General features: G+C 35.3%; 1 protein-coding gene across 1 annotated transcript in view; it reads right to left on the bottom strand.

Moving 5' to 3' along the window:
* Positions 1-16,044, bottom strand: part of PTPRD (protein tyrosine phosphatase receptor type D) — a 355,891-nt gene that overhangs the window by 192,025 nt on the left and 147,822 nt on the right. The window contains exon 4 of the mRNA XM_082074403.1: positions 15,696-15,837. Coding sequence (XP_081930529.1) covers positions 15,696-15,837 — 142 coding nt within the window. The remainder of the gene's footprint in view (positions 1-15,695; positions 15,838-16,044) is intronic.

Raw genomic sequence — 16,044 nt, 5'->3', positions numbered from 1 at the left:
TATACCTGTTTTAAGCAGTGGAAGAATACAGAAAACAGAAGAAATTCTCTCCCTGAAATAGATAAGACCTTTTTTCTTTGTATATATAAAATATATACTGATTTTATTTCCTCGTATGTAAGAAATCTATATAAGGAACAAATAGTTATATGTACACTTGGTTGTGACTTCCAGATGGAACTACACTGATACAATAACCTAAAATAATTCTGAGAAAAAGACTGCAAGCTGTCAGAATTTCAATGTAACAGAATACCTTAAAACAGCAATAACAACTGTAAAAAATGTTACATTTGGGACTCATGATGGAGTACAATATGCAGATATCTTTAGCATATTCTAAAGAATAGGTATTATACAGAGCAGATGGTGTTTAATACTGCATAGACTTCAAACACCTTGTTCCTATTTCAATATTGCCACGGCAAATTCTGACAAGTCATACGATCCTCCGGCTAGACTCAAAAAGTTCAAGATGACAAATCTACTGCTGTTACTTTAGTTAGAGAAATTTTTATTGACCCACTTCATAGTCAATTCTTATTTTAAGAGAAACTATGGTGTTGCATGTTTCTTTTGGAGCCTGTTCACTGAAGATTTTTTGTTTGTTTGTTTGTTTATTCTTTAGCCCTGAACACCAAGTCTTCAAGTCCACTTACATCTACAAGATTCCTCACACTTGTCAAAGGAAATGTTAAGCTTGAAAGCCAGTGTCCATGGCTAAAGCACACGCCTTCCTCAAATGTTATTAATTTTATAAGACAATAAACATCACAGTCACAATAAAGGGACAGAAAGCTTCATTGTGAATATGTCTCACACATCGTGAAATTAAACCTGAATTAGTTTGGTGATCTTATGCCTCTAAGAAGCTGACAAAATAGACTAGAATAGAAACTTCTTATTCAAAAGTTAATAAACTGCATAAAATCTGTTTTTATCTCTGCCAAAACCTTAATGTACAGAGAAGAAGATGCTACAATATTGAACAATTATGTCAATTATTTATTTAACTAAAAGAATGGGGGGGAAGAACATCTAACTTCCCCATCTTGGAAAATATATACACCAAACAAATTAATTATAATGCACATTAATGTTGAGAATGGGGAATTTAATGCAAATCAGATGTATCAGCAGCTAAACTGGGAAAACAACAGCAAGGCCCAAACACTTAATTAATCTTCTTATCCATTTTTTTATTACCTTGTTATGTTATAAAACAATGTGGCCAAGCATAGAAAGCATGTTCCTTAACTAGCTAGCAACACTAACTAGTTCTGCTATTGACTACCCCTGTGTATTTTGGCCTTTTCAATAACAGAAGAATTTAAGTGCAGCAGTTGCCCAGACACCAATACCATGCTATTGGGTGTCTATTGTACTTCAAATATGGTTCTGTTGATCTGGTTCTGCCACATCCTGATAGTATGCGCTGACAACAACTCATGTAGACAAACTGAGTATAAAAAAGGATAGTAAGAGGCATCCCAATATGCATTCATAGCTTAACCATATGAAATAAAAGAGAGAGAAAACCATTCTTTTTGTCCAGAGTTCACTACTCTTATTTGCCTTAGTAATCCTATTTTATTTAATGTGTAGGACTTGCAATTTACTTTACCTGGAGAAATGTGGGTTTGGTGTTTTTATATTTATTTCTTGAGTAACAAAAATAAATTGTCTAGCATCACTTTTTCAAGATGAAATAAACTTATTGTATACTCTTTCGGACTTTTATGAACTTAAATTCCATTCACTGACATCCACTCCTAGCTTACATTCTCACGATTCTTCTTGTCTCTCATAGCAGCTGCCCTCCACAAAATTGTGCCAGTCTCTAAATGCTAAAATGAAAGAGCACTAGGGATCTCTACTGTAGGTCTTAAATTGCCTTTTCATGAGAAATTTCGTTGTAATTGCTCTAATACCATGACATACTACACCCTAAATGAAAAATAATTAGTTAGCAGTTATTTGTTAAAATTCACACACACACACACAAAAAGTGCAATAGCTAGAAGTCTCATGCACTACTTATTGTGATCATTCTGTCAAAGTCAATAAAACATTCCTAAAAATTAAAAAGGAGCAAAACGCTGCTCACATTATTACTTACTGGCTTTGAGCTGGCAGAGATTAAGTTGCCAGGATATAATATGCAGCTTAAGATTTTGCTACTGATTTTTCAGGATAACAAAATCCCTACTGATCTGGTGTGCAGCAATGAAAGCATTAAAGTGTCCTGTTACTCAGTGTTTTATCTAAATGCAGTATTCTAACACTTTTCTCTTAAATACAGTAGGAAAAGTCATAACACAGCACAGACCCTAAATTATTTAAGCCTTCCTATGGGCACTTAACAGTCTATCTCTAGTAAAGATGAGAGTATGATGAAATATGGGGTTTAATTAGTTTGTCTCCATTCCTATTACTAGTGAAAACGAATTCAGTAATTCAAATTCATTCATTAAATACTTTTTCAATAAAGTAGATTGAGTAAAGAAGGAGGAAATGCAGAACTCCTTCTTTGAAACATCTTTTATTGTTCAAGATAAAAAACACCCAACAAAAATCAATACGCTTTTCTCAGATAAGCTCCTATATTTTTTAGATTTCAGCATTTACATATTTTGTCTAACCTCCAGTATATATCTAGTTTGTTACATTTATTTTACCAAAACTTTGGCATTTGAGAGACTGTTTTTATTTTTCTCACTCTTACTGCACTGCTTTGATAGAGTATTGTATTATACTGTCCTACATAAGTAAAACCTAATAATAATCTTCAATTTTTTGTAGTGTTACTCTAATTTTAAACACACAAAAAAAGAAACACAGGAAACATATAAAAGAGTTCTGACATATTTCAATAGAAAAACAACTTCTTAAAAATACAGAATCCACCTTCTACCATTCATTTTCACTACTTCGTTCTTCCTTCACCAGTAACCTCTGCTGAAAAACAACTTTTTAAATTTTCTGTTTTGTTCAGAAGGTTAATTAATTTCACAGGAGACAAAAAAATACCAAAGCCATCCACCTCAAGCACATGCAAACCTGGTATATATAGAACTTGGTGATGTCTATTCAAGTGTGACAACCTACCTACTTAGCCACTTAATCACTTGAGAACTTATTTTAAAATTTGATACTGTAAAACATATGGACAAGAAGTCCCTGTCAAACAATGGTATAACAGTGCCTCAGAATAAACACTATTAAATGAGAGGATTTAAAACAAATGGAAAGTTCTTACACAATATGGAAAGAAACTAAACCCAAGTCTTCGCAGTACATATTGAATACTCACGTCTTCTTAAGAGAACTGGGGCAAAAATTGCTTATAGTGCTTACAGGAAGGCTCTTATGCATCAGGATGGATGCAATTTGCAAGTGTAGGAAGCTTTTTGGTATCTGAAGAAATCTAATGGAGCAAGAAGGGAGTGGGCTACTTGAGAATCTAACTGTTGGTAAGTTCAGTGGTAAAAGAATAAGGTGTCACCAAATGTGAGGACTGTTCTGTTGCGAGTTGTGCCTTCAAGTGGTTAGGATCCGTACAAGCAACACCAGAATCCCAGTTCTTCCTGTTCTCTTGAGAACCAGTAAGTCAATGACCACTGACATCCAACATTCACTTTTAAGAACAAACCTCAAATGGCTGGGCTAGAGATGCCTTGTGAAATCTAAGGGAGAAGAAAAGAATTAAGAAAAAAATTGCCAGGCTTTTTTCTGCTTGTCTGAGCTTTTTTTTGGTGATTTTTTTTTTTCCAACTAATGAGCAAACCAAATATTTGACTGATCTGAAATCCAGCTAAAAAGACCGTTTTCTCACTGACTTCAACATACTCTCAATTCCATCCTCTGTCTACTATATGAAAAATGCCACAACAACAAATGATTGCTTCTAGACTTACTAATGGCTTTTCTGCACTTGGCTTCATCTTCTTGCCATAAATCAAGTTCCAAGTGACAGTAGGTTTTTTTTTTTTTTTAAATCCCTGGCAAGTTTTCAGCCTCTCGATTTGCTTTCCTTGAAAGTAATTTTGCTGCAGGTATAATGAAGAGGATTCCCCAGATAGTCTTCTTCCTTATCTATACAGGCAAAATCCAAATAAATCTCTGTGTGAACATTAAGATAGTGGTTGTCCATACAGATTTGTTTATCTTAGGAGCTGGGCTGATAATGCCATTTAAGACAAGATGATATATTTTATTAAAATAAATTACAGGCCTAGTGAAAACATGGCATTGCAACTGCTGAAACAATGGAATACGTGGGAGTTACGATGAGCTTTTGAGCTTGGTACTGAGCTAGAAACACTGAATTTCAAATTATTAAATAACAAATATACTTTATAACTGCCTTTCATAGCAATGAAATTAAAAAATTGATTTGTTTACAAAGATATTCAAAATAATGAAGAACGGTTCCTAGACAAGTTAGATGGGATACAAAAATATGGCTGTGCTGTTCCAGGACAAATTTCTTTTTGAAAGTCTGGGAACATGAATGAGCACAGAAAGAAGACTATTTTATTTTCCTATAAAAAATTTATATTAACCAAAAATCTAAAATGTTTATCATTCTCCTTTGAGTGATCTTTTAAATTTACTATTAAATTGGGTTGGATTGGATTGGAATGGAATAGAATAATTTCATTCAGAAGGAACCTACAATGATCCAACTGCCTGACAATTTCAGGGCTAACCGAATGTTAGAGTAAATTATTAAGGGTATTGTCCAAATGCCTTTTAAGCACTGACAGGCTTGGAGCATCAACCATGTCTCTAGGAAGCCTGTTCCAGTGTTTGACCACCCTCTCCATAAGGAAATGCCTTCCTAATGTCCTCTGCTGCAGCTTTGAGCCATTCCCACACATCCTATCACTGGATCCCATGGAGAAGAGCTCAGCACCTCACTCTCTATGTCCTCTTCTCAGGAAGCTGCAGAGCTCCATGAGATGGCCCCTCATTCTCCTTTTCCCCAAACTAGACAAACCCGAAGTCCTCAGCTTCTCACCCACATGACATTCCTTCCAGCCCTTTCACAAGCTTTATTGCCCTCCTCTGGATGTATTCAAGGACCTTCACATCATTCTTAAATTGTGGGGCCCAGAACTGCACACACTAATAAAGGGGAGGCCACAACAATGCTGAGCACAGTGGGATAATCTCCTCTTTGACCAGCTGGCTATGTTGTGTTTGATGCTGACTAATATTGAGCCTGCTGCCAGCCAGGAACCCCAGATCCCTTTCTGCAGGGCTGCTCTCCAGCCACTCCTCTCCTAATTAGACATATGCCCAGTGTCTCTACAATCTAGGTGCAGAATCCAGCAGCTGGACTTGCTAAATTTTGTCCCATTTATGATTGCCAAATGCTCCAATCTATCTAGATCCCTCTGCAAGGACCCTTGTCTTTCAAGAAAGGCAACAGCACCTCCCAGTTTAGTATCCTCAGCAAACCTGCTAATGGTATATACAACTCCAGCATTCAGATCATTGATAAATATATTGTACAGGACTGGCCCTAGAATTGAGCCCTGAGGACCACTGCTGGTGACTGGTCACCAGCCAGATGTAGCCCTATTCACTACAACCCTGTGAGCTCTGCCATTCAGCCAGTTCTTCACCCCGCACAGTCAGACAGCTTGTCCAGAGGGACGCTGTGAGGGAACAGTTTCAAAAGCCTTACTAAAATCTAGAAAAACTACACCCACCACTTTCATCCATTAGGTCGGTGCCCTTTCATAGAAGGATAGGAAATTAGTTAAACAGAACTTTCCCTTTATGAAGTGATGTTGACTGTGCCTTTTGATAGCATTGATCTTTCAATGCCTAAATGCCTTTCAACAGTACCCAGTAAGATCTTCTCCATAATTTTTCCAGAAAGTGAGGTTAGCCTAACAGGACCTCCTCAGACTCCCAAGACTTTTGGTAGATAATTGAGAAGGGTCCTGCTCTAACAATAATAAAAATAACTCAGATAATACCAATAAAAACAATAATTTGGAATGCAGTGTAAAGGCAAGATCTCCTGAAATATGTCAATGCCATGAAAGACCACAGTGTTGTAAGCCAAGATTCTGGTGCATTGATGGTTCTAATGAAGCACCTGGCTCTAATCAGTGCTGCTTGACTGTATTTGACTGAAAAACTTATTGAAATGCTTGCACTTGAAAAATTACCTCATTATTCTGTTTCACTGTTGTCATATTAAGCATGCATTTACAATGTATATCACAAGATGCATTCAACATAAACAAAAGTGCTAAAGTACTACTATTACATTACTATCTAACATTTTACATCACAGTAGAATCTTTGAGTAGTTTTACAGTAAAACATTTTAATGGAACAATTTATATCATGGTGGACCTAAGTTACAGTTTTGCACATGATTTATCCATTTGTAAGTGAAGACAAAGAAATTCCATTTGCTACTGATAGTAATTTTATTAATGCATCTTTGCTCAAATGATAAAAACAGTAGTAAGTGAGCTGCAGAACTTCACGTCAGTTTACAGAAAGTATTGAAATACTTGAAGTGATATATATCATAAAAGGATTTTATATCTTGCCTAAGCCTTAAAGTATTCATAAAAGTTTCTCCCTCTCCATAGAGCCACTTAAATCACTGTTCTTTCAACCTCCTACCACGATAATGCAATGAAACCTCCTTTGCTTTGTTGCCTCAATTAAAAGTCAGTGCTTCAGAACTGTCTTACTACTAGTCCTAATACTCAAAGTATTTTTCTTTTGACAAGATCCATTAGGCTCCTTGTCAACTCAGCAGTGATAGCACCTGATTCTTCCATGACAAGATCTTCTATTACAGATCTGGACACTATAAACAGCCAGTGGTTTCTTACTCTTCCTGCTCATCAAAACTGGAAAAGCTCAACCAAAATCATCAGCTGGTCTGCAAAAAACGCACAATCTGTAAAGCTGGAGTTCCATACTCCAACATGCAGTGTGTCACTCACTGGGCTTTCCTAGAACCAATAATGGGATAGAGGAGTATGGTGAAACACTGGCAGTTTGCCTAAAGAGGTGGTAGATGCCCCATCCCTGGAGACATTCCAGGCCAGGCTGGATGGGGCTCTGAGCAATCTGATATAATTGAAGATGTTCCTGCTTGTTGAAGGGCGGTTGGACTTAGATGACCTTGAAACATCCCTTCCAACCCAAACCATTCTGTGATTCTGTGAATTTCAGCTTTCTTTTAATATTTATATGTTCACTAAAAATACTATAAATAATTTTGTATGTATTCTTCTTCTTAGTTTTTGCTTCCTGTGGCAAGTGTTTGAAAACTTAACAATCACAGTAACAAATACTACTTTATGACATACTGCCAGGCTAAGCAAGCTAAAGTATTACATAAGCTTTCTTTAACTTCTAAATTACTTTTCCAGATACATGTGAAAAAGCATTCTTTCTCACTTTTTTCTGTATTTGAAGATTAGCACTTATTACATTAAAATAGATTTAATTTTACTGTCACTTCAGTACACTAGTGTCAAACATTTCCTACATTTCAGCAAACATTTCTGTCATCCTAATGGTGCACTTGATAAGACATGAGTGTTCACAGAAACCACTAGCCTGGAAAGCTGAAGATAGACCTACTGCATGAATATATTTTTCTAGTAATTATCTTGGTTTTATTATGCTATATTAGGCATCTCATATGAATATTTGCTGTGATAACAATTAAATTGAAACTATCAAGCTGCTAATACCACTGTGTTTCTTACAGCTATACTGATATTGTCGGGGGGGTGGAGCAACTAATCATCTTACCATCTCCTCTAACAGGTAAACTCTAGATTTCTTTTTTTTTTTTTCATAAATATAAAGTATTGACTTGAAAAAATTCCCTAGAATTCTCCTGTCAATTTTAGTTCCATGTTGTGCAGTAATGACAATTACATTATGATTTAATATCATAAGAGTTTGTTAAGTGAGTGGACATACAAATAGATAAATTGCATGCAGAATTGAGGCTACAGATTATAACAGAAAACATGAAATTTGATTAATTGCATTGACTTTCATTAAGGCATTGTTGTGAATTGAAACAGCGGTTTTAGGCCACCGAACAATGAAAGTTTGCATAATCTTAAACACCGCCACTGAACAAACAGGACTCTATATAAGGCCAAGGGTCTTAAAAGCATGCATAACAACTAATCCTAGGAAAAGTGATTGCATTCTAAAAATTCGTGGTGTAAGAAAAGCTATTTCATACTTATTTTTGTATAAATTAAAATAGATGAATGGCCCACTACTTTACAAAAAGGTAAAAAAAATAAGACAATGCAAATTTGAATGACAGTTTTGTTTAAATTGAATTACCTTACATATAGGCAGGAACAGGAAAAAGTTCTATTATTTATGGATGTACGTAGATACACAACACTGCAAATATCAAAATTATAGCACAGAATTCTAAAAAACCCTATCATTATTCAGAACAGCTACAAGTTGTATACAAAGTTGATGTTCCACCTTTTCTTATAAAGATCATTCACATTATCACATCTGTGTGCTGCTTATATCTGGGTCAGTCTTTGAGGAACTAGATCAAAAAGGTAACCTATTTTATACAGCAGGTCATAGCTCTTCAAAGTTACAAAATTTCATTTTAGTTCTGTGCTTATATCACCTGAAACTGGTTCTACAAGGACAGACTGGAAGAAGTATTCCTCCTACCCCTACTATTAATAATTGCTTTTTCATTCTTTTCTTTGCCACTTGTTTCTGATAGATTTCTGATGATGTGAGGATGACAGTCTGGGAAAAGGGGATGAATCAGCATAGGTATCAATGAGTAGCAAAAAAAGTATAAAACAAACATGTTTTAAAAATTATCTGCTCACAATGGCCTAGTTTGTGTTTTCTAAGTCACCAGCACATACTCATGCTTTTTATAAAAAATTCCTCTAACACTATATGGAGTCATTATACACTAGATTGGGAATACCCAGATGGGGGTCATGCTGAAATTAGTCATTGAGCTGTTGTCTGAAAGTATTTAACAGGTGTACATTCTTCGCCAAAAATGTCTGGTGAGGAATTCTATCAAGCTAAATAGAACTGCTCTGCTTTTGTCTGGTATTATTTAAATTCCTCTTCTTAGGTCACAACAACTGTCAGAGAACTATCTATGAACTAGGACTCATGAGTTTCTTTTCTTTCATAGATATATAATAAGAACGAATATGATACAGCCTAGCTAGCTTACTGATTTCAAGCCAATGTTTGTCTCTCAGGACCATCCATACTGTCCTATAAACATCAAGTATAAATAATTTTCTACTACTGGTAATATTTCAAAATAATAAATTCATCCTATGCACATGTACAAATATGTGAAACTGAACTGGATAATTTTACAGCATTGTATGTAAAAGGAAATTTGGCTGGATGAAATTCAATGACACATGAAATTCAGTGAGGAACAGAGGAAGAAAAATAAGCCTTTGCAAAGATGTAAGGGTAGCTGGTATTACTAGCTGTCAGCAGGAAAACTTTCTCCATGTATGTTCATTGAGCAAATACAACTGAAAAATCAATCAAATTAAAAGAATATGTAGGACAACAAAGAACTGAAACAAACTTCATGAGTAAAAAAATTGCTTGTAGGGAATAAAGGTAGGACAGATTTCTCAAAATAATCTGATGACTGTCTGGATAACTTTTTAAGACATATTAAGAGGTCTTATAAGTTGAGCAGCCTACTCTTGATTTTCCAAAGTAACAAATTTCTGAAAGTCTTGACTACAGGAATTTACATTGACAATCAAGAAATCTAGGATTGCTGTTTCACTCATTTTTTTAATGTCACTGCTCTACTTTTTGGAAGAAGCTTTCTATCATATAGTTTTACATTTATAATGACTGTGGAAAGTCCTTTATAATAAAATTATGTGCAAGTAAAAGGAAAATTTGTACACTTAAAATCAAGGAAAAAAAGTTTAACAAAAATATTCACTGATCAATGAGAAGAATATATTTCACAAATTTTGCATCTAGGGACATGAGTGGAAATATGAAAAATATTAAATATAAAAAATATGAGCTGAGGTACTTGGAAAAAATTTCTTGCTATATTTATAGCAAATACTCAAACATTTTCATATATTTTAAACTACTACAAACATAGTCACCTAAAGAACTACAAAAAAGCCATCAATGGATAACTGTGAAATCAGCAAGATCAAGTGTATATATCCAGAAGTTAAACCCAATATCCTGCATAATATATTTACAGTCATAGACCCTTGTATGTTTACTGATTACTACAGAAGTTATAAGGTGCAGTATTTTCTAAACCATTAAAATTAGTTACCACATATATGCCTGCACTATAAAGGAACTTAAAAGACACAGGAACTTAGAAGTCAGCCATGTATTTACAAAATTATTCTTTTGCATCCTGTTCTGGCTACTGGTTAAATCCCATTACACCATCTTTATAAAAATCAATAATTCATTAAGTATTTCAAATTATACTGCATGGAAGGCAAATGTTTTATTTGCCCTACATATATTGATATACTCAAAGAAAATATGGCAAAATAGTTTCTAACATTACAGATAAATATTTCCAATGCTGTACCACCTGTAAGCCATTTCAAGAAATCTGCATGCCATTCTGTAACAGCCTGTAAAGTTTTTTTTAAGCTTAAGTTGTACTAGCTACCTCTCCTTTTGTTTCACTATTTCACAAAATCCTTTTGTGTGACTGTCAAGCAGCTGTGTTTTGTTCCTTAATCTTCCTTGCACAGCTTCCCAGGAGAGACTTTACAACATAAACTGCAAAGTACCATTTTCACAGCAGGAGCAACAGTGCTTCTCTTCAAAAAGAGGCATAATAAAACATAGGGCTGTAATGAACATGCTAATTCTGGTCACAAGGTGCTACATATAGCATGATCACTGAAAGCCCAGGAAGTCTGGGTGAAAGATACCCCTTTGGCTCTTCAAAAGCCTTCTCATATATGTTTGAGATAAATGTCTTTCCAGTGTATGAAGTTCTCACACAGGTATTTTCTTGCTTGCCTTGTTTTTATTAATTTCACTTCCAAAAGCCTGTCAAAGTAGCAGCCCCCTGGCAATAATCACTGTGACTATACAGCAAAAAGTTAAGTCAGATAAACACCAGCATACATCGTTTATACAGCTCCAGCTGGAACACAGCAAATTTCTCCTACCGTGCAGCTTACACCCAGAATATGTACAGTCCTTCCTCCTATTCAACTAGAAATGAGAGACATCCCACAGCACATTTTGCAACATTAAAGCCGTGCCACTCCATTTGCCTAATTTCCATGCCCTCAAAGATAGCTGTCCCAGATGACAGATTACTTCAAACTAGTTCCTTCTCATTTCAGTACTACTGGGTGCATTGAAAATACAGATATGATCTTCCATTATCATTGACTGTATTGCTAGCAGCAGAAACCAAAAATTTAGCACCTTGGATTCATCATCTAGTTTTTGAGAGGTTTTTTTTTTTAAACAGTGTGGAAATGTTCAGCACTTCTGAGAGTCTAATAAAAAACACCTCTCTCAATTATCTCAATCTCAGTTTCTGTGTGTATCAATGGACAGGGAAACACTGTTCAGTAAATATTTCACTTTTTATTTTATGCAGCAATGACTGTTTGACATTAAATCAATCAGTTTCTAAAAAGCATAAAAAGGTATATCTGCCCTAGGCACTTCTCATAGAAATTTCACTTTAATTCTTCCATCTTTACACAGTGCCTGTGCTACAAAGACGCTATATGTCAATATTTTTATAATGCACAGTATGATCAACAATAATAGGCAAAATTGTGGGCTGTGAAAACAAACTGTCTGCTGCTCAAGTGCTCTCTCTCTTTACTTCCCAGAGAGCAAGGAAAACAAAGCAAACACCAGTGACAGTAGAATATACTTAGTTGATCTGCTCTACTGGACCCTCTCCATCCTTGCTTAAAACCTGCATTCTTCTGTGCTGCAATCATCTGTCTTCTCAGGAGGAAGTTGAATCTGAGCTTCCTGAGGTCCTTGTAATCTTGTCAGAACTTTATAAAAGAATAATCATCAAAAGATCATTTAAAAAATGAAAAGCAGGGAATTGTTGCCAAATTCTTTACTAGAAGGGGAAACCTCTTTTCCTGCATCACGAACAACTGATATACTTGCATAGGATGCCATGATCCTTGTCCTATAGCCATGAAAATTGTCATCCACCATTTGCAAGACCAAAAAAAAGAGCTATGTGGTTTTAGCAAGAAATGAATGGACAATAAAAGGAAAGGTATTCCACCTTTGATGTCTGCAGAGTGTGGGAAGTTCCTACACATTATTGCCTTCCATTGCCTATTGAACACTGATAATTTTGAATTGAAGAATCAAAATAGTGTTGCAGACAGATGGTTCTCTGCACAAATTTTCAAAACTAAAAGCTACAAAATAAATAGCATTGACGCCTCTTTACAGAAAGGAGACTTCTAGACTTCTCCTTACAAGCCTGTTTTCCCTTCAAATTCAGTATTTTCATATGGGTGAATCTATCTTGGGAGGCAGTCACCTCCTTCGTATAAAGAAAACCAAAAGCAGTTTCCATTTGTCTCAGACATTCACTCTTGGTCCAGACTACCAAAATAATTCAGCCAAGCAAGTAAAAGTTCAGCCTGGAACGTTTCCTGATTTACTTGGTAACAGAAAAAGGGCCTAATACTTTGTCTCTGCTGAAGCCTTGAAATGTTATCATCTCTAGCTGCCTTTTCTGCCCTTTTTCCTTCTCACATTGTGAGTTTCAATAACCAGGAGCTAAAGACTTCATTTATATTCATAGTTCTACTACTACATAGACCAACTACTACAGATTGGTCATAGTGTAAGAACTTAATGAACAGGGTAAAACCTGCAGTGCATAGAACTGTTACTCTATACCAACACAGACAGAAAAACTGTTAAAGTTTGGCTCTAGAAATATGGATATATTTGCAAAAAATGTTCTGTGCTGCCCAAATGATTTGTAGCAGTTAAGCTGGATTTAGTGAAACAAACAAAGAAACAAAAATGAATATGGGTAGATGCTTGAACCTCTGGGAACATCCTGATTTCACCAACATCCCACATTAGAATGCAATACTTTTGGGTTTAATTGTGGGTAAACTCTGACTTCCTCTCATGGTGTCCTCCTGAAAGAGGCACAAATACCAAGTTGGGTTTGTGACAGCACCATTATGGAAAGAATTGAAAAACATATTATATGAAAGTTATGTGTGTATCTTCTGCAATCCAGAGTCATACACATGCCCTAGGGATGAGTAAAACCTAAGTGGACCACAGATCCAACTCATTACACTCTGTTTTGCATTGATCATGTCTGTTAATTCCTGTTCACATATACGATACGTATTTATTCCTACAGGAGCTATATGAGGCACAGAGGCACTGTTTCCCACAAAAGCACAACCAGATGGAGTGTTCTCAACAAGGCTACTATTGCAGACTGTACAATATGAAGATTTGTGTAAGTTTGTAAAGTAGAAGCTTATTACAGAATTACTTATCTTCCAAGCTAATGCCCTTAGCACGGAACCATCGTCTGTCCTAGAAAGCAATATGGGAAGTCATAGTACTTCACAGCACTTAAAAATGTTAACACTGCCAAAACTTCCTTACAATTCCTCACTAGTCTGCAGAGTCCTTGCTTTCTCTGATGTTACCCCTTTATCTAAATCTACAGTCCCACTATGTTCATGAGTTCTCATATGTTCCTAGTTTCAGACTAAATCCGTAAGTCTACTCCTGGGGCCAAAGTACATTCCAGTAGTTGCAAAAGACATACATGTTATAGCTGGAAACAACACAGAATTTTTCATATTTTATATTTGTAATTAGCCTATTGATTTTTAATTACAATTTAAAATTCAAATTTGTTTAAATTTTAATGTCATAACTAATAACATATATTTTTGTTCATCGGGCATTTGCATATGCATATTCTGCCTCTTTCAACTCCTACAGTCCTCAGTACAGAGATTAAGGCTGTTGCTTCTTCTCTGCAAACCCCAAATTAAAAACTTCAGTTGGTTTAGAACTCTATCTTTCAAAACATCTGCATGCACATTTCAAGGCCAGAGAGTCTTGTAAATACATTTCAAGAAACTCTGAAGGCAAAGAATACTTCTTTCACCAGTCTTCACACTGTTTTTACTCCCCCCTACCCCTTTTTCCCATGAATTTAGCAAACTTTTAATATAGCATGAAAATATCATTTTTGTTCAATTTCAACAATGTGGAAGCTGTGCATAAGAAGTGTTTTTATGAGTTAATAAAGGGAAAACCTGATCTCAGGGACTTAAGAAAAAGCCCATGGTGCTCTTAAAAGATGAATATAACTATCAATCCTCCCATTTTCATTGGCTAAGCTGGGAAGAATTTCTAAAAGATAACAGAAAGAACAATCATGGCATTACAGATGTGAACTTTAAATATTTAAAAGGTTTGCTTATACCAGAGTACCTCTAAGAAAGAAATATGTATGTACTTAGTGTTATTATTTGTTATATTTGTACATAGTATTGTTAGCTGACTCCAAGAGTAATGCCACAACTATCCACACCAATTAAAATAGCTAATAGAAGTATAGAGGTTTGTTGTGTTTTATTTGCTTGTTTGTTTGTTTATAAATGAAATTCCAACTTCAGAGAAAAATAAGAGAAAAAGAAACCTCCTTGTCACCCAATATTTGTTGGGATAGAAGGATTAAAAAATATATTCAAATAATACATTTTACAAATTTTCTTTTAAATTCTGCAAAGCTGACTAACAGACTTCGATTCCTACAAACAGGTCCCTAGCAGTTAATCCTGCAAATAAAGTAATGCCATGTAGTATCACAAGACAGTAATCTTCAGTCATAAAAGCAACCCTCCAAACTGAAGGGCGTGATACTTCATGAAGTGTCCCTGAATTCAGTTTCCATTCATCTCCAGGTGACAGAACTAAACATCCCTGTCATTTTACTTCTAGTATTTACTCCTCTGAGTAATACCTAGACAGTAGACTTGGCAGTACATTCACATCCTCGCCCCTGAAGGATAGTTGAAAAAATTGACTTTTTCCTTTACTACCTTCAAAAACTTCTTGTTGAAATAAGAATATAATTCAGATGATGTATATTTGAAATGGAAGAAGCCCTCCCGTTTTTGTGTGTTGTATCTTGGGGGGAAAAACTTGTGGAAGCTTCACCTCATTTTAAAACCATTTATGCAACTTTTCAAGGCCACTATTAATTGGGCACATTTCTGTGTAAATGCTGATCACACAAAGCCAAGCTACCCGGGGCAGTACTAAAATGTAAATAAAATGCATTTATAAAACATTGGGTTTTAATCAATTATTGATATAACTTGTTGCGCAAGGCACTCATGTTTCACATATTTCTTTTGTTCACTCTAATCTGTTATACCTTGCATATTCACATTACCATTTCATGGAAAAAACAAACAAACAAAAAAACAATAGAAAAATCATATTGAATTATTATGTGAATAAAATTGTATTTAACAGCATCAGTAGTATAGTAATATCTGTTTGGAAAGAAAGAAATCTCTCTTTTACAACAACATAGCACTTTTCAGCTCTATGAAGTAAATTCCTTATGTTTGGAAAGAACTTACCACGTAAAACAGTGAGTCTTGTGGATACACTTATTTCACCAACACTATTGGAAGCCACACATTCATAAATAGCTTCATCTCGTGGCGTGCGCAGTGGTTGTATTCTGAGAACTGATCCAGATCCATCATCAAATTCTATTACCTATAGAAGGAAACAAAAGCTGTCACAGATGTTGTTACAAATGCCTGTCCCTCAGTTAATCTGTTCACGGACAGTGACCTGTTGGTATTCATGCCATCAAAGCCAGGTACATTTTTCAAATACACATACCAGGATAAATTCCCCATAGATGGGAAAATGTTTAAGTGGCAATGCCTTGTAACATACATTGCTGTTCAGCAAGTATTT

Source organism: Streptopelia decaocto, assembly GCF_964273445.1.
Source record: "Streptopelia decaocto genome assembly, chromosome: Z".
NCBI lineage: Eukaryota > Metazoa > Chordata > Aves > Columbiformes > Columbidae > Streptopelia > Streptopelia decaocto.
This window is presented reverse-complemented; position numbering and strand designations above follow the sequence as displayed.